The sequence below is a fragment of the Podarcis filfolensis genome, assembly GCF_964270895.1.
Source record: "Podarcis filfolensis genome assembly, chromosome: Z".
Taxonomy (NCBI): domain Eukaryota; kingdom Metazoa; phylum Chordata; class Lepidosauria; order Squamata; family Lacertidae; genus Podarcis; species Podarcis filfolensis.
Window position 1 is genome coordinate 4,253,236 of NC_139617.1, and position 22,740 is coordinate 4,275,975.

General features: G+C 44.8%; 1 protein-coding gene across 2 annotated transcripts; it reads left to right on the forward strand.

The window, feature by feature from the left end:
* The first annotated feature begins 4,328 nt into the window (after positions 1 to 4,328).
* On the forward strand, positions 4,329 to 17,367 carry VGLL1 (vestigial like family member 1). Of its 2 annotated transcripts, none has more exons than XM_083595672.1 (4): positions 4,329 to 4,539; positions 7,187 to 7,392; positions 8,765 to 9,175; positions 17,104 to 17,367. In XM_083595672.1, exons 2-4 carry the CDS (start codon positions 7,209 to 7,211, stop codon positions 17,142 to 17,144), a joined length of 636 nt encoding a protein of 211 aa, XP_083451798.1. In that variant the 5' UTR covers positions 4,329 to 4,539; positions 7,187 to 7,208; the 3' UTR covers positions 17,145 to 17,367. The 2 variants fall into 2 exon arrangements, with proteins under 2 accessions (XP_083451798.1, XP_083451797.1); XM_083595671.1 differs by having other exon boundaries at positions 4,342 to 4,539; positions 7,187 to 7,416.
* Positions 17,368 to 22,740: the final 5,373 nt, after the last annotated feature.

The following is a 22,740-nucleotide window of genomic DNA, read 5'->3' on the forward strand; positions in this document are numbered from 1 at the left end:
TTTGGACTGTTTGCTTGCTTGAACTTGCTGCCAACAGATGAAAAAGCATTTCCATATGAAAACTAGGAATTTGAGTGAACAATGAGTGTTCATTCTAGTGTTGTTGGGGTTATTTTTAGATACTATCTGTACACCCAGGAACAACAACAACAACAATTTATTTCTAGACCGCCCATCTGGCTGGGTTTTCCTAGCCACTCTGGGCGACTCCCAATTGAATATTAAAAACACGATAAATACATCAAACATTAAAAACTTCCCTAAGCAGAGCTGCCTTCAGATGTTTTCTAAAAGTCAGGCAGTTGTTATTTTCCTTGATATCTGATGGGAGGGCGTTCCACAGGGCAGGCGCCACTACCAAGAAGGCCCTCTGCCTGGTTCTCTGTAATTTTGTTTCTTGCAGTGAGGGAACTGCCAGAAGGCCCTTGGAACTGGACCTCGGTGTCCGGGCTGAACAATGGGGGTGGAGACGCTCCTTCAGGTATACTGGACCGAGGTCGTTTAGGGCTTTAAATGTCAGCACCAACACTTTGAATTGTGTTTGGAAACGTACTGGTAGCTAATGTAGGTCTTTCAAGATGTGGTTTCGGTGACCACTCCCAGTCACCAGTCTAGCTGCCGCATTCTGGATTAGTTGTAGTTTCTGGGTCACCTTCAAAGGTTGCCCCACATAGAGCGCATTGCAGTAGTCCAAGCGGGAGATAACTAGAGCATGCACCACTCTGGCGAGACAGTCTGTGGGCAGGTAGGGTCTCAGCATGCGTACCAGATGGAGCTGGTAGACAGCTGCCCTGGACACAGATTTGACCCGCGCCTCCATGGACAGCTGTGAGTCCAAGATGACTCCCAGGCTGCGCACCAGGTCCTTCAGAGGCACAGTTACCCCATTCAGGACCAGGGAGTCCTCTCTTCTTATTGTTATTATGATTGGAACACCCAAAGATTGGGGCATTTAGGAAATTGGGAGCATCTTGATAATAAAAATGAATGTATTGCCTAGAATGCTATTTTTATTCCAATCTATACCGATAGTGGAGCAGGACACTTCAAACAATGGCAAAAGGACATAATCTAAATTTATCTGGTAGGCGGGAAACCCAAGGATTAAATATAAGTTACTAATGGATGCCAAGGAAAGAGGCGGATTCTCTTGCCAGATTTAAAGTTATATTATGAGGCACCGTGCCTCTGCTGGCTCCATTAATGGATAACGGTAAATAATTCAGATATATTAGATCTGGAAGGTTATGATAACAGATTTGGATGGCATGCATATCTTTGGTATGGAAAAACAAAACTACATAAGGAATTCCTGAACCATGTAAGAAAATCAATTTATGCTGTATGGGGAAAATACAAAAATCTTTTAGAAGGTAAAACTCCAAGGTGGTTATCACCATTGGAAGCAATATCAGTTAAAAAAACAAACATGGAAGGTGAATGGGCAGCTTACAAAGAACTGTTAACCAAAGTAGGAAACCAATTAAAGGTGAAAAAAATTGAGGATATAAGACATTTATTAACAGATTAGTTACAATACCACCAACGATCTGTTTAGGCTGGACAAAGGATTGGGTTTCAGTAAAGAGTTGTCAAGGTTTGAAAAGGATTTGTTGGGAAATAATGAAAAACTATTGTCAAAAATGTATAAACTGTTGGAATGGGAAACTAAAGATGAAGAGGTAAAAGCGGTAATGATTTATTAGGTAAAAGATGTAGGGTACAATATACAACTTGCTGACTGGGAAAGATTATGGATTTGAAGTTCACAGCATGCTGTACATTGAAAGAAAGTTATATGAAAATGATGTACCGATAGTATTTGACTCGCACAAGATCAGCGAAAATGTACAAAAACACTACCAACATATGTTGGAAGTGCAAAGAGAGTGAAGGCATGTTATGCCACATGTGGATGTGCAAAAAGGCTAGAGCATTCTGGGAAATTATATACTGTATAATGAACTGGAAAAAATATTTAAGATAATATTTGTAAAAGAAACACCCTGAAGCTTTTTAAATAGGCATTACAGGAGAAGAAATACCAGAGGACTTAAAAAGACTGTTTATGTATGCAACAACAGCTGCAAGAATGCTTTTTGCCCAGAGATGTAATGAAGAGGAAATGCCAACCAAGGAAGAGTGGATAGTGAAGATGATGGACTGCAGAAATGGCGAAAATGACGGGGAAGATCAGACACCCAGATGACTGTAAATTTTAAAAGAATGGTATAAAATTATAGAGTACATTAAGGAACAATGTAAAGATTGATTTAAAGACGTTAGCAGGATTGATTTAGCACTTATAATTTTTAATAGGTAAAGGATTAAATAAGGATTTAATTAAAGTTGGATATATGTAATTAAATGCGGTTAAAAATTAAAAAGTGTATCTGTGGAAAACCGGGGCGGGGGGAGGGAGGGAAGTCCAGGGGTTCAGGGAATCCCGCAATTGTATAAATATTGTTAAATTTAAGTTTGAATGATGTTAATGATGAAAAACTGAAAATAATTTTTTTAAAGGAAAGGTCATTCAGATTGAAATATTTTTTTGTGTAAGTTTAGCTGTACTAGACTTTATTAACTGACTAGTGTGATAGTTAATTTTAAATAAAATATTTCTGGAATTGAAATGGCTACTCTGTTATGAGAATACAAGTTCTGTGAGTCAAGTTTGTGTGTTTTCGGTATAGCACAAATTTACCTTACAATGTTCATTGTTTCAGGTTTGGTCGACGGGCAGAATAAAATCATTGCAATTCTGATGCAGTATTTCCAACCTAAAATCTCCTGTGGCTAACCGTGGCCTTCTCTGCGGGTGGTCAGCGCCAGAACCAGGTGTATAACCCTAGCAGAGGGGCTTCTGGGCAGGATCATCCAACCTGCCCAGATACCCAGTCTGCTCACTCCACCTAGAGCAGCGTGAAAGGGACTATCTCTACACGCCCAAGAAGGTGGTGGTATTATTTACTGATATCATGCTCTAGGTATACATAATGCCTTACAGCAGGAGAGGGGAACTTTTGTCCTACAGGCCAATCTTACCCTACCAATGGTCCAATTTGGCCCATGAAGTCATTCTGCATTAAGACAAGGGAACAGGATTAAGTATGGATTAAAGCCCTTGGCAAAAGCTCTGGTTGAAGCAGCCTGCCCATTGTTAAGCCACTGGGCAGCGGTGGCAGGTTAAGGCTTACATAAGGGTTACATACTGTAGGCCAGAGGTGCCTGGAAAGTAGAGCAGGATCTATGGGAAGCTCTCAGAGCAGAGATCCTGCAGTAGATGGCAAGGGTTTCTGACTCTCACTTGTCTTAACAAAATTAGCAACAACGTGACTTACCTAATTAGGCTGTAAAAATGAAAAACGATAATCAGGAATGCATTTTCGTGTGAGCTCAGCTCAGTTCTGGTGCTGAAAACGAACGGCCAGGCTTCAGAATGTGCCCAGAAGCAACCTGCCCTTTAATTCTAACTTCATGTCTCTTGAACTTTGGGTGGATGTTCTTGTAGTGAAAAATAAAGTTGATCCAAACAAACCTGAAGTCTACCCTCCCCTGACACAGGCAGCATTGATAAGCTCTAATTAGACAGTTGGGAGAGGTGGAGCACCTCCGGCCTTGGAGTGGGAGACAAATGCTGGCCTCCAGCTCTTTTCATCTGGTTCCCAAGGCTCTTGCCAGGCCATACTTCACACCGGCCCTCCTTTGCAAACTCCCTTGAGCATTTGTGCCTGGTTGGAACATGTTGTTGAGATCTAATAATGCTTGCTGGCCTGGATAGATAGAAGATATTGAAACCAGTTCTCTGCACAAAGGTAGAAATCAACGTTTGTTGGAAGGCCCATTTTCGCTTATGCCGCTGCCCCCACCCCCCACAAGGCAAGCGCCCCCCCTCTCAGTCCCTTGCCTTGAAGGGAATGTCAGCTAGAAAAGGTTTCCCACCCATTGCCTGAAATTTGGTTACAGCTGGGAATGAGGTGAAGTGGGAAGGGACGGATTCAAAGGTTGCACCATGCACAAGTTCAGGGAGGCAGTCGATGTGCAGGGAGAGTGGGAGTGAGCCGAGAGGGTGAAACAAGGGGTTGCATTTGCGACTCAGTATCTGAACAGTAAGGGGTGGGAGAGAGCTGCATTTTTTACCCTGGCCAGGCACACTGGACGATACCAGAGTCTAGCCTTCTAATATATGCATCAGTTCCTCAGGTTGCCTGTGTGCCTCGTTGCCAAAAGCTGCCTTGTAGAAACCCAAACCAAACAACCCTTTTTATTTTCCTCATTCCTGAAACCTCCAAACCTGGTTGACTTGTCAGGGTGCATTTTGCACATTCCTGCTAGCAAGCCTGAAGGATACGCCTAGTTCAGTCATTGCTGGAAGGACAGAGAACAAGTAGTGTGATCTGACGCAGGCCTCTCTTCATCCTGGGATTGCTGCCGAATTCCAGCATCAGCGTGGAGATGGAAACCTGGAGCGCTGCAGTATGAGCTGTATGGAGGGACAGGAACTCTGCCGGGTGGCTGATAAGAAAGCAGTACATTGGGGTAAGCAAACCTGGGTAGCTGAAGAAGAAATGCCTTCCCTTAGCTCCAAATATGTCTTGTTTTGTAAGAGGAGAGGATGGGGACAATCCCAATGCATTTAAAGGGCTCAAGTAACATCATGGGAGGACGGGAGGCCTGTCAACATCCAAATGGGACTTGCAATGACAAAACGTTGCAATGTTAATCTGTTCAGGGTTCCAGCAGTTCTGTTCAAAAACCTTTATGCCCTGGTTTTCCATGGGGGGGGGGGGGTAAGGAGGTGAGTTTTCCACACACACACCCTTTTTGCAAACGTGGTGGTTTCCCCCAGAGACCTGCTGAAGCATCCTCCTTGTGCGCTGGTGCTGCCATTCCTCCCTCTCTCATGACACCAGGACTCGTGGACATCCAACAAAGCTGATGTGGTGATTCAGGAAGGACAAAAAAAAGTGCTTCTTCAGGCAGTGTGGAGTTAAACTACAGAAGTCACTCCCACGGGAGGCAGGGAGGGCCACCAACTTGGATGGCTTTAAGAGAGGATTAGACTAAGTCGTGGAGGAGAAGGCTATGCTCCACCTTCACTGTTGGAGATTTTATGCTTCTGAATACCAGTGGCCAGGAATTGCAAGCAGGCTGTTTCACTCAGGTCCTGCATGCAGGCTTCTCACGGGCCTCTCCATGAGAGCAGGATGCTAGACTAGATGGGTCATTAGCCTATTCCAACAGGCTCTTCATATGTTCTTATTTGGGTTATCAGCCTATCACAGCTTGAACACTGGAAGGGGCAATATGCCCCCTGAATACCTGTTGCTGGTGAGTCTGAGCAGAGGAAAGCTGGTGTTGTTTGTGTGCTTTTCATGGACTGCCAGGAGGCATCTGCTTTGCAACGGTGGTAGACTAGATAAATTTAACATGACGGTCCTTTAAATCATATCCTTTGCAGTTTGCAACCCTCCATACTGAATGGCACATAAAGGTAAAGGTTAAGGTACCCCTGCCCGTACAGGCCAGTCGTGTCCGACTCTAGGGTTGCGCGCTCATCTCGCTCAAGAGGCCGTGAGCCAGCGCCGTCCGAAGACACTTCCGGGTCACGTGACCAGCGTGACGAAGCTGCAGCTGGCGAGCCAGCACCAGCGCAGCACACGGAAACACCCGCTATAAAGCGGTCCCTATTTATCTACTTGCACTTAAGGGTGCTTTCGAACTGCTAGGTGGGCAGGAGCTGGGACCGAAAGACGGGAGCTCACCCTGCCGCGGGGATTCGAACCGCCGACCATATGATCGGCAAGTCCTAGGCACTGAGGTTTTACCCACAGGGCCACCCACGTCCCAAATGGCACATACGAGTCACGTACTGAGAGCATGTCGTTCAAATAAAACAAATGCAAAGTTTAACGAAGTTCTGGTGGGCTGAAGCTAACTATAATTTCAAGCCTACATGCATAGGTGCCAACTCCCTGGGGCCCTGGGTGCCCGAGCACCCACAAAATTTCCCATGAAGGGGCTGGGCACCAACATATTTCAGTGCCAGGGCCATGCACACTGCATGGCACCCGCGGTCCCGGGCACTCACGGTCGCAGGGCCAAGCTGGCACTCCTGACTGCATGCACAATAATAATTAGTAAATATTATTAATAATAATAAAATTTAAAAGCACTCTAACCTACCTGGACGCAGGTGGCGCTGGGACGCGGGTGGCGCTGTGGGTAAAAGCCTCAGTGCCTAGGACTTGCCAATCGAAAGGTCGGCGGTTCGAATCCCCGCGGCGGGGTGCGCTCCCGTTGCTCGGTCCCAGCGCCTGCCAACCTAGCAGTTCGAAAGCAAGTAGATAAATAGGGACCGCTTACTGACGGGAAGGTAAATGCCGTTTCCGTGTGCTGCGCTGGCTCGCCAGATGCAGCTTTGTCACGCTGGCCACGTGACCCGGAAGTGTCTCCGGACAGCGCTGGCCCCCGGCCTCTTAAGTGAGATGGGTGCACAACCCTAGAGTCGGACACGACTGGCCCGTACGGGCAGGGGTACCTTTACCTTTACCTTTAACCTACCTGGAGAGTCAAGCCCTCCACCTGCCACGGGGGAGGGGAGGGGGGCAGGTGAACCTGGAGACATCAGCTCTGCCCTGGGGTCCAGCAACCCTATATTGTATCCATCTCCTTTAACAAGAAAGACAATTCTTTCTCCTTCATCATCATAGCCAATTTCAAGCAAACAACCCCCTGCCCCGCTCTGTTAAGTAATCTGCTCTTGACTGCACAGGCAGTGATAGCTTAGAACATAAATGGTGACCAATGATACAGTAAAGTTTGGTTTTAGGGTAACACAAAAACTAAGGAAAACAAGATTAAGACCCATCTGAGAAAATATGGAAAGCCTTTATTGACTACTGTATACAAGGGTAAAGATCACTGTGAGCTTGTTCCCTGCCCTTGATATACTCTAAACTACTCTTCACCTCAAAACTCCTGTAAAGAAAATATAAAGCAGAAATAAATTATTGAGATTACCAGTATGTATAATTATTGAGTCTTTTTCAACCTGTTTATTACCCACCCCTTGCATCTGTTTTGTTTATTTTGTTTTTAATTTGCAACTTAAAAATAGTTTAATGAAGCATATTTTTTGAGCCAGAACCCACTCTTCCATCACTTTGTTTCTCTTTGTTTTTAGGCACAGACAAAAGTCCCTAGAAATGGAAGAGAGGAAGGACTCCACAAAGCTGAGCAAATGCAAGCAGCCTGTGAAAACAGAGTGGGGAGCCCAGTGTGTGGTGTTTACCTACTTCCAAGGAGACATTAACAGTGTGGTGGATGAGCACTTCTCTAGAGCATTGAGCACATCCAAAACTCCACAGGATTTGAGCAGAAAGAACAGTGGTGAGGATGGAATTGTAAAACATGGTGAGCTTCTCCTCCACATTTTCTGGCTACTGGTTACTTATGTAATAATGTTGACTTACTGTGGACAAGAAACTTGTACAGCCACAGCTGCACTGTGGTTCTCTCCCTCAAAGAATTCTGTGCACTGTAGTTTAGCCATTGCAGAGACACAATTTCCATCAAACTTTAACATACTACAGTGCCCAGAATTCTTTGATGGAGAGAATATGCTTTGAATGTGCTTTGAATGTGCAGTGTGCTCACAGCCTCCATGATAGTTTCCAGACAACCTGCTTACTGAGCAGTCATTCTGACTGCTTAGTAGGGAAGTTATACACTGTGGCATCAAAGAAGTGCTACCCTACATTTTCCTGTGTGTTTTCCTGCCTCTTTTTGTGATGGTGGAGGGGGAACAGCTGTCCTCTTTCTCCTCCATTTTATTTATGAATCAATTTGCATGAAGCACCATGAAGTGATTGGCAATATTATAACCCAGATACAAATACATGAAACAGCCTAAAACAGCCACGGCACATACAAAAGACCAATTCAAATCCATGACAGATACAAACTCAGGAATGATTGGTAACAACTGGACTTGGTTGGGTGGCCCAGGGTGTGTGGGGTCACTGGAGATGGAGAGATTTGTTTTAGCTTTCTCCTTACCTTCCACTCTTGCAAAGATACTTTGAGGACTTAAGCAATACAGGTGCTAAAACAGAAGTAGGTTTTTGGTCGCCAGACTCCAGTGGTTCTTGGTATACATTACTGGAGGGCATGATTCTGTCTTTCAATAGCTGGGCTTCCTGGAAGCCTTTTCACAGGGTAAGAAGGAAAAAGATTTAATGGTTGTGCCCACTGAGTGATGCTTTCCTAGCACATCCTTTAGTCATGAGTATCCTTATGTTTGGGACGCGGGTGACTCTGTGGGAGCCTAGGACTTGCCGATCAGAAGGTCGGTGGTTCAAATCCCCACGACAGGGTGAACTCCCGTTGCTCGGTCCCTGCTCCTGCCAACCTAGCAGTTCGAAAGCACGTCAAAGTGCAAGTAGATCAATAGGTACCGCTCTGGCAGGAAGGTAAACGGCGTTTCCGTGTGCTGCTCTGGTTCACCAGAAGCAGCTTAGTCATGCTGGTCACACGACCCGGAAGCTGTACACCGGCTCCCTCAGCCAATAAAGCGAGACGAGCGCCGCAACCCCAGAGTTGGCCACGACTGGACCAAATGGTCAGGGGTCCCTTTACCTTTATCCTTATGTTTGGGTGACATGTGGTCTCTCTGTGTTTTTGGCGGTTGTATTTATTATAAAACAATTTCAAAATGCAATAAAAATGCATTGATTACATCCTTCCTCCTTTTAATAAACAGAAAGCCACACATCTTCCCAGCAGTGGAACTTCTCGCCGCAATGGGCTAAGCCGTACCATGCACCGCCTCCTTTAAACCTATCTAGCTCGGATGATAATGCAGCTGCTGCAGCGACAAGCCCCTATCCTCCTCCTCTTCTCCAGGGCATCACACCACCAGCTACAGAGCTATGGCAGTTGCCTTCAGGGGGCAACCCAAATTTGACTGCAGCTTCAGCGTACCCTCCCTCTATGCCTGACGTGCATATGACGCAGGGGTCTGTGTCAGATGGGAAATACGGGTCCCTGCTGGGTCTCCTGCAACAGGAAAGGTGTCCTTCGTCGGTCCAGGAGCCTCTCAATTCTGGATCTGCTTGTCCTACCAGCTCTGCTAGGTTACAAAATATGAGCCAGAGTTTAACTTCTGGGGGAGGTAAGTAAATATCGGCTTACTTTGATTGTTATGGCTTTTATAAATAGAAAGGGACCAGGAGAGAAGAAGCACTTAAATGAAAAATGCTGGAAGGATATGTTACAACAGCTCATTGCTGCTGTTGAATGAAACAGAAACAAATACTGGTTGAATGATTGTGCAATATTGTGATTGTGCAATATGATCGTATGATATCACCATTGAATGATATGATTGTATGATAATAAGGTTGGGTATTATGATTGTATGATATTATGATAAAACATGTAAACAGGAGCATTTGTGAGGGCATCTAGTGGGGGAGTTTGAGAGGGAGGCCTGGAGTGCCACCTCACAGTGTACATAGGACCAAGAGACATGGATGGCGAGGGAGCTGCTGCAGTGACCTGCAATACCTGTGCCATGTTTCACTTCCTGCCTGAGAATGTGCAAAACTATGCCTGCCCCAGGTGAAAGCTGGTTGCCTGGCTGGCAGAGAGGGTGCATCAAATTGAGGCCCACTTATTCACACTTTGAGCTGTTGGTATAGATGAGGAAATTATTGACAGAGCAAAGTGGACAGTCTTGGAACAGCAACACAGCCAGGGTGCTCCTAGGGAGGAGGAAGATTGCCCATTGCAGGAGACAAACACCTGGAGGAATGTGACACACAGAACCAGGAGTGCCAGTAGCCATGCTGCGTCACTGGAATTGCAAAATTGATTCCATGCCCTCATCTCAAACACTGATTCTGGGCCAGAGGAGCAAGGACAGCAGTTGTAGACTTCAGAAAACACAGAGGTGGCTGTGAAAGATGCAGTGTACCAATTCCTCCAAAACAACTCCCCAGAAGAGGAAGAGAGGTGTGGTGGCAGGAGGGGACTCCCTGCTGAGGGGAACAGAGGCTGTGTGGTGGTAACAGGATGTCCTGGAAGGTTCATGATGTGACAGAGAAGTTGCCAAGCCTTATAAAGTTCATTGACCACAACCCCTTCCTTTTGATTCATGTACGTACAAATGATACTACCAGAGACAGCCTTCCATAGCAAGGGGCTACGGGACTCTGGGTGGGAAGCAGAAGGGCCTTGGGCCACAGGTGTTTTTTTCATCACTGCTTCCTGTTGAAGGTCATGGCCCAGGAAGAGAGAGGAAAATACTGGAAGTAAACCATTGGCTACACAAGTGGTATCATCAGGAAGAGTTTGGCTTCTTGGACCATGGTCTCTGCTTCCTTGAGGAAGGACTTCTGGCAAGAGATGGGGTGCACCTCACAGTGGTTGGCAAGAATGTCTTTGCTGAGAGTCTCACAAACCTGATCAGAAGAGCTTTAAATTAAATTCTGAGGGCGAGATAACATTCCAGACAACAGGGGAACACCTGGTACTAGTGATAATACATTCACTGATGCACAGGAAGCTGAGGTGGTACTGCAGAAACTTGGTAAAGGCTAGGAAACTACAGTAAGGAAGCAGCCAGAGGGAATGACTCATGGTTTCAGATGTCTCTATACTAAAGCACAGAGTATGGGAAACAAGCAAGACATATTTGAGCCTCCCTAGAGCAGATTACCAAGCATTCAAAAAGGAGAGATATAGTAGTCAAGGGAGACTTCAACTACCCCAATATCTGTAGAACTCAAACTCTGCCAAGAATGTAAGGTCCAACAAATTCCTCAATTGCCTCGCTGACCATTTCATTTCCCAGAAGGTGGAAGAAGCAACAAGGGGATCATCTATCTACCTGGTCTTCACCAACAGGAAGGAACTGATGGACAAAGTGGAAGTCCTCAGAAACTTTGGAGGAAATGATTATGTCCTCTTGGGTTTCACAGAGGCAAGGGAAAGCTGAGTGTACTTGGGTATGCACTCTGGATTTTAAGAAGGTTGATTTTGAAAAGCTTCAGGAAATACTGGGTGAGATTCCATGGTCAGAAATACTCAAAGAAAAGGGACTCCAAAATGGATGGGAGTTTCTTAAAGATGATATATTGAAGGCACAAAAGCAGACAATTCCTACAAAAAAGAAAAGTGGGAGGCATCTAAAGAAAGCAGTGTGGCTGCATAAGGAGCTTACAGGTGAGCTGAGATTTAAGGAGGGTATGTCTAAGAAATGGAAGAAAGGGGAAATCGTGAAGAAAGAGTATACACGAGTAGCCAACAGTTACAGGGAGTTGCCTCTGTCTTCACCCAGAATGAAAGTAGTGCCCACCCTGATGTTAACAGAATAAATGACGCAAGAAGGGAAGTGCAGCCCAAGATAGGACAAGAGGTAGTAAGGGAACACCTAGTTACAATAAATGAATTCAAATAACCAGGGCCTGATGAGCTGCACCCAAGGGTACTCAAGGAGCTTGCGAATGTAATCTCCAAGACTTTGTCTATAACCTTTGAGAATTCTTGGAGAACAGGTGAGGTGCCTACAGACTGGAGGTGGGGAAACGTTGTCCCCATCTTCAAACAAGGGGAAAGAGAAGATCCAAGTAATTACCAACTGGTCAGCTTAACATCAATACCAGGAAAGGTCCTAGAGCAGATCATTTAACAGTTGGTGAGCACTTAGAAAAGGAGGCTGTGATTACTAAAACCGAGCATTGGTTTTTCAAAAGCAAGTCCTGCCAGACAAATCTCATTTTTTAAATTAGAATTAGAAGCTTGGTGGATCAGGGGAATGCTGTGGATGTAGTGTATCTTGATCTCAGGAGGGCTTTTGCCAAAGTCCTCCAATATATTCTTATGGAGAAGGTGGTAAAATGTGGGCTGGGTGAGGTAACAGTTAGGTGGCTTTGTAGCTGGTTGCTCACTAATGGTTCCTCATCACTCTGGAAAAAAGAAACAAGTGGGGGGCTGCAGGGTTCTGTATTGGGCCCATCTTTATAAATGACTTGGATGAAGGTATTGAAGGGATGGTAATCAAATTTGCAGATTACACCAAACAGGGAGAGGTAGCCCTCCATGAGTGGTCCAGAGGGTGGCAACACGGCTTTTCTGCAGTAGCTCCCCATTTGTGGAATGCTCTCCCCAGGGAAATTCAGCTGGCGCCTTCATTATACATCTTTAGGCACCTTTGACAGACTGACATACAATGCCCTTTTAAGTGTGATGGGGGGAGGAGGCATTATTGGTTTGTTTTTGTTCTTATTTTTATTATGTATTTTGTGTTTTTTATATAGTAATTTTATGTTGTAAACTGCCCTAAGATCTATGGATAAAGAGAGTTACACGAATTTACTAAATAATACTAATAATAACTAATGCCTTTGAATAGAAAATCAGGATTCAATATGTGCTTAACAGATTGGAGCACTGGGCCCAAACTAATAAAATGAATTTCTCTTGGGACAAATGTCAGATTCTACACTTAGACAAGAAGAACCAGATTCACAAATATAGGATGGGGGACACCTGGCTTAATAGCACTACAGGTGAAACTCAAAAAATTAGAATATCATGGAAAAGTTCATTTATTTCAGTAATTCAGCTTAAAAGGTGAAACTAATATATGAGATAGACTCATGACAGTGCCACTGTATTCTGCTCTGGTCAGACCTCACCTGGAGTACTGTGTCCAGTTCTGGGCACCACAGTTCAAGAAGGACACTGACAAACTGGAACGTGTCCAGAGGAGGGCAACCAAAATGGTCAAAGGCCTGGAAACGATGCCTTATGAGGAACGGCTAAGGGAGCTGGGCATGTTTAGCCTGGAGAAGAGGAGGTTAAGGGGTGATATGATAGCCATGTTCAAATATATAAAAGGATGTCACATAGAGGAGGGAGAAAGGTTGTTTTCTGCTGCTCCAGAGAAGTGGACACAGAGCAATGGTTCCAAACTACAAGAAAAAAGATTCCACCTAAACATTAGGAAGAACTTCCGGACAGTAAGAGCTGTTCGACAGTGGAATTTGCTGCCAAGGAGTATGGTGGAGTCTCCTTCTTTGGAGGTCTTTAAGCAGAGGCTTGACAACCATATGTCAGGAGTGCTCTGATGGTGCTTCCTGCTTGGCAGGGGGTTGGACTCGATGGCCCTTGTGGTCTCTTCCAACTCTATGATTCTATGATTCTATGACATGCAAAGCGAGATATGTCAAGCCTTTATTTGTTATAATTGTGATGATTATGGCATACAGCTGATGAAAACCCCAAATTAACAATCTCAGAAAATTAGAATATTAAATGAAATCAGCAAAACAAGGATTGCAAATAGAGCAATATTGGACCTCTGAGAAGTAGAAGCATGCATATGTACTCAGTACTTGGTTTGGGCCCCTTTTGCATCAATTACTGCCTCAATGCGGCGTGGCATGGATGCTATCAGCCTGTGGCACTGCTGAGGTGTTATGGAAGACCAGGATGCTTCAATAGCAGCCTTCAGCTCTTCTGCATTGCTCGGTCTCATGTCTCTCATCTTTCTCTATGGGGTTCAGGTCAGGCGAGTTTGCTGGCCAATCAAGCACAGTAATCCCATGGGCACTGAACCAGGTTTTGGTACTTTTGTCAGTGTGGGCAGGTGCCAAAGTCCTGCTGGAAAATGAAGTCAGTACCCCCATAAAGCTCGTCTGCGGAAGGAAGCATGAAGTGCTCCAAAATCTCCTGGTAGACGGCTGCATTGACCCTGGACTTAATGAAGCACAGTGGACCAACACCAGCTGATAACAGGGCTCCCCAAATCAACACAGACTGTGGAAACTTCACAATGGACTTCAAGCATCTGGCATTGTGTGCCTCCCCATTCCTCCAGCCTCTGGGTCCTTGGTTTCCAAATGAGATGCAAAAGTTGCTCTCATCAGAAAAGAGGACTTGGGACCACTGAGCAACAGACCAGTTTTTTTTTGTTTTAGCCCAGGTAAGACGCTTCTGATGTTGTTTCTTGTTCAGGAGCGGCTTGACAAGAGGAATATGACATTTGAAGCCCATCTCCAGGATCCGTCTGTGTGTGGTGGCTCTTGATGCACTAACTCCAGGCTCAGTCCACTCCTTGTGAAAGTCCCCAACATGTTTGAATGGTCTTTTCCTGACAATCCTCTCCAGGTTGCAGTCATCCCTGCTGCTTGTGCACCTTTTTCTTACACACTTTCCCCTTCCGCATAACTTTCCATTAATGTGCTTCAATACAGCACTTTGGGAACATCCAACTTCTTCTGCAATTACCTTTTGAGGCTTTCCCTCCTTATGGAGAGTCTCAATGATGGCTTTCTGCACAAGTGTCAGGTCAGCAGCCTTCCGCATGATTGTGCTTCCTACTGAACCAGACTGAGAGACCATTTAAAGGCTCAGGAACCCATTGCAGGTGCTATGGATTGAATAGCTACTGCACCTTTTCACAATATTCTAATTTTCTGAGATTGTTAATTTGGGGTTTTCATCAGCTATATGCCATGATCATCACAATTATAACAAATAAAGGCTTGACATATCTCGCTTTGCATGTCATGAGTCTATCTCATATATTAGTTTCACCTTTTAAGTTTTAACTTTTAAGTTAAATTACTGAAATAAATGAACTTTTCTATGATATTCTAATTTTTCGAGTTTCACCTGTACATGTGAAAAGGATCTAGGGGTCTTGGTCAGGGGTCAGCAAACTTTTTCAGCAGGGGGCCGGTTCACTGTCCCTCAGACCTTGTGGGGGGCCAGGCTATTTTTTTTGGGGGGGGGAATGAATGAATTCCTATGCCCCCAAAATAAGCCAGAGATGCATTTTAAATAAAAGCACACATTCGACTCATGTAAAAACACGCTGATTCTTGGACCATCCGTGGGCCAGATTTAGAAGGCGATTGGGCCAGATTCGGCTCCCGGGCCTTAGTTTGCCTACCCATGGTCTTGGTGGACCACAAGCCTAACCTGAGTCAACAGTGTGATGCAGCAGCAAAAACAGCTAATACTATTCTAGACTGCATCAACACAAGTATAGTGTCCAGATCAAGGGAAGTAAAAGTACCGTTTTATTCTGCCTTGGTCAGACCACATCTGGAATACTGGGTCTAATTTTGGGCACCACAATTTAAGAAGGAGATTGAAAAGCTGGAACATGTGCAGAAGAGGTGACCAAGACGATCAAGGGTCTAGAAGCCAAACCTGAGGAGGAACGGTTGAATGAGCTGGGTATGTTTAGCCTGGAAAAGAGGAGACTGAGAAGAGATATGACAGCCATCTTCAAATATCTCAAGGGCTGTCACATGGAGGAGGGAGCAAGTTTGTTTTCTCCTGCTCTCGAGGGTAGGACTCAAACCAATGGCTTCAAGTTACAAAAAATGAGATTCTGACTAAACATTAGGAAGAACTTTCTGATGGCAAGAGCTATTGACAGTGGAACGGACTCTTTCTGTGGTCTTGGATTCTCCTTCCTTGGATGTTTTTAAGCAGAGGTTGGCTGGCCATCTGTCATGGAGGCTTTAACTGAGATTCCTGCATTGCAGGAGGTTGAACATGGTGACCCTTGGGGTCCCTTCCAACTCTGCAATTCTATGATTCTATGGTTTATTCTATGGTGTTTAGGGTTTATTAGACTATATAGTGTAAAACTCGAAGATGTGTTTTGGTTGCATTTTCAGAGTGACAGCGCTAGTCACAACTCGCTTGAGCTGTCTTGGGGCTCTTCTTACAACCATGATGGATGGTGTCCTAAGTTGCTTCATGCACCTGTTTTGTCATTGGTGTTGCCTTGGATCTGCTAGGTAGATTGATGATGTTCTTTGCCCACCAAGTGCTCAAAACTGGTGTCTTTTGAGACATTTTGATTACAGAGCTATTTTTCAGAACAACCCGCCTGTTGCACAGGCCATTTATTAGGGTCTGTTTATAGTAACTGAAACTGCAGTTGCCTTGAAAAAATTGCCTCCACTGTGGCCTCTTCTCTAGCTCACCCTCATCTCCCAGGCAGTGATGGAGAGCCCATGCAATGGTTAACTGGCACACCATCCTCTGGTCCCTAAGCTTATTGGCTGGCTTTGGGTCAGTCATGCTTCTCTCAGCCTACCCTACCTCACAAAGTTGTTGTGAGAATTAAATAGGGGTGTGTGTGTGAGAGAGGGGGGGTATAGAATTAGGGTTTGGCCCTCCAGATGTTCCTGAACTACAACTCCCATGAGCCCCAGCATGGTCAAGGGTGATGGGAGTTATAGTTCATCTGGCAGCCCCAAGTTTCCCCATGCCTGGGTTAAATGAATAGATTTAAAATATTTTGAGGGTCTAGCAATGCGCCTTCCACACAGTTAATAAGTGTAAGGATTTATTATTTTTAATCCAAGAGCTTATAGCGACAGGCAAAAACCATCTTAGAATAGCATTAAATGTTTTCTCTTTTGCTCTGGGGCAGGTGTGGGGAACCTGGTGAAACGGCAACATTGGCTAGTGTGAGTTGTACTTCAGCAGCATCTGGAGGGCCAAAAGCTTTCCTACATGTAATTGAACTGATTAGTTTATTGAACAGCATGGGCCTAATTATTATTACTTAATTAATTTTTTTAATCATCGAAACTTTATCAGACAAGAAGCACATTAACAGCAAATGTGACATACACAACAAAACCCAATCGTGAACTTAGTTCTCACACTGTACTGTAAGTTGCTACAGAGAGAGAAAAAACTGGAGCAACCGGAGGACACAAATAATTATCTTTACAGTGGTACCTCGGGTTACAGATGCTTTAGGTTACAGACTCCGCTAACTCAGAAATAGTACCTCGGGTTAAGAACTTTGCTTCAGGCTGAGAACAGAAATCGCGTAGCTGTGGTGGGAGGCCCCATTAGCTAAAGTGGTGCTTCAGGTTAAGAACAGTTTCAGGTTAAGAACGGACCTCCAGAACAAATTAAGTTCTTAACCCGAGGTACCACTGTAGACATAAGTAAATGAAATGCAGAGGTTCCATCAGCCCTCCCTTGTTTCCTGCCCCTAATATCCTCCTCTTTAAGATTAACTATTTCCCCACTAATATCCTTCCTATTTTCCAGGTATCCTTGAAAATGATAGAAGAAGAGATCTCTACTTTTAGAAAATGGACACATTTGTTTATTGTTTCTGGCACAGAGGAATCTCCTGTGTGGACATTTTCCAAACAACAACAACAACAATCAGCCACTGTGATGAAGAGGAGAACATCAGTCATCCCCACCTCCAACCTCCGTTTGCAGACCTTCCGGTGCTCCTTTGAAAATATATATGCTGGGTGTGGGGAATCTTCAGCTTTCCAGATGTTGCTGGACTACAGCTCCTATCATCAGTGGCCTTTGTCCAGGCTTGCTGGGCTGATGGGAGTTGTAGTTCAGCAACACCTGGAGAGCCAAAGGTTCCCTCCCCCACAACACCTGGTCTATATACAAGAACATGCTACCACGTACACCATGTTTTTTAATTTCCCTTTTGCTTGCCTTTTCAACAACCCTAATGCAGCATGCTTGGCACATGGGGACTCTTTCCATCTGGAAGACCCCCAGATCCTCCTTTTCACACCAGCTGAAGCTTGCCATCAACTTCCAGAGTGTTTGCTGGTCGTCAAAAGAGAAGAGAAGCACCAGCTGTGGTGGAGGTGCATGGCTGCAGGCGTAAAAACCCTATGGGGTGTGATAAGAAAGCCAGACCTTAGAGATCATTGTGTCAGTCTAGATTCTCCAATATCTGATATGTGTTAATGGATGTGAAAATTATTTGTTTTCCTGAAGAAACAAAATAAAAAAATTCCTTCCAGTAGCACCTTAAGGACCAACTAAGTTTGTTATTGGTATGAGCTTTTGTGTGCGAAAGTTCATACCAATATCAAACTTAGTTGGTCTCCGAGGTGCTACTGGAAGGATTTTTTTTATTTTGTTTTGACTACAGCAGACCAACACGGCTACCTACTTGTTTTCCTGAAGAACATTCTCAGTTCACCCTGCTATAGATCCCTCAGCTCCTACTCTTCTCTAAAGGAGGAAAATTTAATAGAAAAAGATTGTGTGACTGGAAGAAGTAAAAGGAGGGGGAAACACAGCAGTTTTCTTGTTAAATGCGAAGCAATGCATCTGCAGGCCCTTATTGAAAGGCAGAACTTGCACACTGATGTAACACTGCCTAATTTACACAAGAATCTGGGTTTTCTCGCTTTCAGAACCAAGAGTTGGTTTTGCAACAGAAATCACAACTGCCTGTTTCCATCTCTGCTTTACTAGAAGGGAGAGAGAGAGTGAGTAATCATTTTCTTTTTCCACTTTAAAAACCAGCACGAGCAGAAAATGCTATTTCTGCAGGTCTCCCTTGAGGGTGGAAAAAGTCAATAATGTGTTCTCTGGGACACTGAGGTGTTGTCATACTTGCTGATGCTTTCATTCCTCTGGGCTTTGTATATTTCTCTCTTACTCTGGAAGACTTGGCAAAACATTAGATTGTATTGAGTTGCCACCATCTGGTGCTGCAGATATATATATATATATATATCTGGCTTCTGTTCCTCCCCAAAATTAAAATATGGCACTTCTTGTACTGTCAGCTCCCATCTGAGGTAAACCAGCAGTCACCAAGTTCTGAGTTGCTTAAAGTCTGGACGAACTGCAGCATCTAAATCCAAAGAGAATCCATGCATTGATTTATGAGCATCCTTCTCTCCGAAGCAAGTTGTCCTGCTTACATAATAAATAATAAATAATAAATTTTATTTATATCCCGCCCTCCCCAGCTGAAGCTGGGCTCAGGGCGGCTAACAACAATCAAAAATCCAACATTCTAAAAACATTCATTATAAAATTAATTAAAATCAAATTTATGGCAACCATTAAGCAAAATTCTGTGCAGATTGCCAGAGGAGGGGGTCAGGCTGCGCCCTGACCAAAGGCCTGGTCTGCCTCAGCAGTAGCCAACCTCAAGGGCAGAGCTAGAGGTGTGTGACCGGTTTGGTTAAACTGGGCATGGAGCTTCTGGGACGCAGCAGAAGGCCCACAACTATGAAGTTCAATGGAAGGCAAGAGGCAGGTGTGTGTGTGTCGTCGCACAGGGCACCACTGATATTTGAGGTGCCAAGGTCTACTACTGCCAGCCTCTTCAGCAAGTGTGCCAAAGAGCCAAGCCTAAAGGATGAGTCAGATTCAGCACTTCAGATCAACCCCTATCCAAAGCAGGAAAATACTGGGCTGACCTGACCCAACCTGGATCTGGGCCCTGATTTGATTTGGGGGGCCTTCCCTAATGCCTAATTGGGGTTTTAAACCCCTAATTAAATATGTGGTCAGGAATGGATGGGAGAAAGAGACACAGCATTTAATGTTGTGGGTGTCGCTTCTGTGGTGTGTTCCCTGCAAGGAATTACTGATGAAGCAGACCCAGCAGAGGCTACCAGCCTCTTCTCTTCCTTCCACCCTCCCCCAGCCTCATCACCTTGCCTTTCAACAGCCTCAGATCACTCTGGGTGGGTTCTGAGCAATCGAGGGCTGTCTCAACCAAAGTCAGGTGACCCTGTTTAGGATCTGATGCACAATCCTACCGAGCAGGAAGTGTGCCTGGATTATTGGAAATCTGGTAGCTCTCCCCTCCCCATTTTGTGACAAGTCTCTTACATTGTAGATTGACTAAGCAAGCACTTGTTTTCTTTAAATCTGTGTACAGTGCTTATTATGCATGCACTTGCTTAAATAAAATGCACCATTATGTTTATGAATATATATGTGTACCCACCAACTTGCTTCATGCATTAGGCAGAGAGTTTTTTTGGCCAAGTAAAACATGGTCCACAATAAGGGAGATTGTTCTTCATGGCATCAGCGGGGCAGTTAGGTAATCTTAGGGAAGCTTCCTCCAACCTGGGGCCCTCCAGATGTTGCTGGATTTCAGCTCCCATCAGCCCCAGCCAGCATGGCCAAGGGTGATGGAATCTGTAGCCCAGCTACTTGCTTCCCCAGCCCTGACTTACAGGGGTGCCTTTGAACAAAAAGAAGTTCCTCAAAATTGGATTAACAAACTATAGTTTGAAATATTTCAAAATGCAGCAGTAAATCCCTCACATTTTAACACAAATTCAGAGCACTTGTAAAAAGATGAAACAAATTTGCAGCTTATGTTTCTGGGATCAATAACAACAATAATATTTATATGCCACCCCTCTGACTAGGTTGCCCCAGCCACTGGGGCCGTTCCCAACAAAATATTAAAAATACAGTAAAATATCAAACATTAAACACTTCCTGATTCAGGGGTGCCTTAAAATGTCTTTGGAATGTCGTGTAGTTCTTTATCTACTTGACATCTGGTGGGAGGGCATTCCACAGGGCAGGTGCCACTACTTAGAAGGCCCTCTGTCTGGTTCCCTGTAACCTCACTTCTCGCAGGGAGGGAACCGCCAGAAGGCCCTCGGCACTGGACCTCAGTGTCTGGGCTGAACGATGGGGGTGGAGACGCTCCTTCAGGTATACAGGGCCAAGGCTGAATAAAGTCTGTGGGTGTTTTCAACACAGTCCTAATTTCTTGAGTTATCACTAGAGCACCTTTGGACCTTTGGCCCTCCAGATGTTTTTGAACCACAGCTCCCACCATCCCTGGCTATTGGCCTTGCTTGCTAAGCTGCATGGAAGCTGTAGTTCAGTGACATCCACAGAGCCAAAGGTTTCTCACACCTTCCTTAGAGGATAAAGGAGGACAGAGAAAATATGCCGCCCTCTCTCTTTGCTGTTGCTGCTTGTTTGCCTGTGGTTGGGTTGGCACCATGATTTTCAAGTCAGTAAATTGAAAGCAGAATGGTCTCTGCATATTGTCCCACACCCCCAAAGTGCAAGCAGCAGGTAATAGTGTCAGGACTGCAGGTTGCTAGTAATGGAAGAGCCTTGCGTATCTAAACCTATGTAACCCACCATCCCGTTCTCTCAGTGGCTAACCAGATACCCTAATGGGAAGGACCTGAGTGCAAAAGCCGTTCTCCACACGACTTCCAGCAAATAGTATTCAGAAGCTTCTGGCCTCCAGCAGCAGCAGCAGCAGCAGCAGCAGCAGCAGCCATCGCCCATCAGAACCCTGTTAGCTGGGAGATGTTGCCTACTTTATTGTGTTTATTTTGGGGTGTGCTTAGTAGATGTTTTGCCTATTTGTTTTGGGGTGGGTCTCAGTATTCCCACTTTTCTTCAGTGAAATGGGTGTTCTGTGGCAACCATGACAGTTTCTTACATGTCCAAATGTGCACCTAAGCCCACAAAGGTCGCGGACTGCTGGCTTACCTAAGTTTGCACCATAGCAGCCAACCTGAAGCCCGCACACAGGATGCAAGAGCTCCCACTGTTATTCCCCACAGCCACAGAAGTTTTCTTCATTCTGAGGGAATTGAACAGACCTCTGCAGGCTCAATGACTGGGCTGGCAGGTGGCTTTGAACTTTATGGCTATGCTCAAATGGCTTGACTTGCTTAGATTGACTCTCTGGGGGAAAGTAGGATTGTGAAGAGGCACATCAGACAAGGACAAGTGTCTAGTAATCCTCTTTGAAGAAGCTACTAGAGGCAACTTAAAGGCAATGAAAGAAGTCACCAGACATGAACAAAGACAGATGCCCATAAAAAAAAGTTGTGGTCACATGATGTCTGGTTTATAGCGCCTGCTCCAAAACTCACCCGAAAGTTACTCATCACTCAGAAAACTAGCATGATAGTTACTTGATGCTGATTTTTCTGATGATGTAGGATTTGATCCAACTAAGTTTTACTCAAGAGTTAGGGATAAAGGAAGAAATTAAATTCAGCTTGCATTTAATGGTGAGCCTACCTAATTGCAGTCTCTGAAACAATACATGAAACAGAATTTTGCCCATTGTGAAATTGAGAGAAATAGGCAGGACATGAATTGAAATTAATGGATGTAAACCCCGTCCTTACTTTCCAGTGCATCTACTTTGAGTAAAAAGTAGCAGGATAGAACCCACAGATGGTTAATAAGATGATCTTTGAATTTATAATTTTATTGGCAAACTTTGCTGGTTTAGCTTTGGATCCTCAAAAGCAGGCATAGGCAAACTCCAGCCCCCCCCAGATGTTTGAGACTACAATTCCCATCATCCCTGACCACTGGTCCTGTTAGCTAGGGGTGATTGGAATTGTAGTTCCAAAACATCTGGAGGCCGGAGTTTGCCTATGCCTGCTCAAAAGCAAGTGCCTAGACAGGGCACCATCTTGCCCAAATTCAGCACTTTACATGTTTACCCAGAAGCAGTGTTAGAAACTGAGATATGAGAACTAGGAGCTAAACGGCACCTTAAACCTAGGTTATGGGTGCAATAATGGAATGTCTAGGTGTGCTTTTTTATAACAAGAATGCAAAGCTGAAAATGAATAAACTGCAGCTAAAATATTACGTTCATTTTTCACATGGTCTCTAGTCCTTCCCCTGCCCACCCCCCTAATATTCTTAAGAGAGTCTCTTCTCCAGTCTTCAGAGAGTAGCCAGAAGTGGGGAGGCAGGAAAATGGTCCTCCTTTCCTTCCACTCTGCAGTTTTAATCTGAAATCTTAGGGGCAGTACTGCGTCCAGAGCTCAGAAGCTGCTCACGCTAATGAAATCCTTGTTGCAAAATGCGCCTAGAACAATGGGAGTTTCGAACACTGCCCAGAAGCAAGTACCACTGTGCTCAATGAGGCCCAGAAACATA

What these genes read in the sequence shown, in the direction of transcription:
- VGLL1 (XM_083595671.1), top strand. Translation starts at nt 7,209, where the DNA reads ATGGAAGAGAGGAAGGACTCCACAAAGCTGAGCAAATGCAAGCAGCCT. An exon ending in GGATGGAATTGTAAAACATG is followed by an intron (nt 7,417 to 8,764) that starts GTGAGCTTCTCC and finishes TTTAATAAACAG; the next exon opens with AAAGCCACACATCTTCCCAG. An exon ending in GAGTTTAACTTCTGGGGGAG is followed by an intron (nt 9,176 to 17,103) that starts GTAAGTAAATAT and finishes CCTATTTTCCAG; the next exon opens with GTATCCTTGAAAATGATAGA.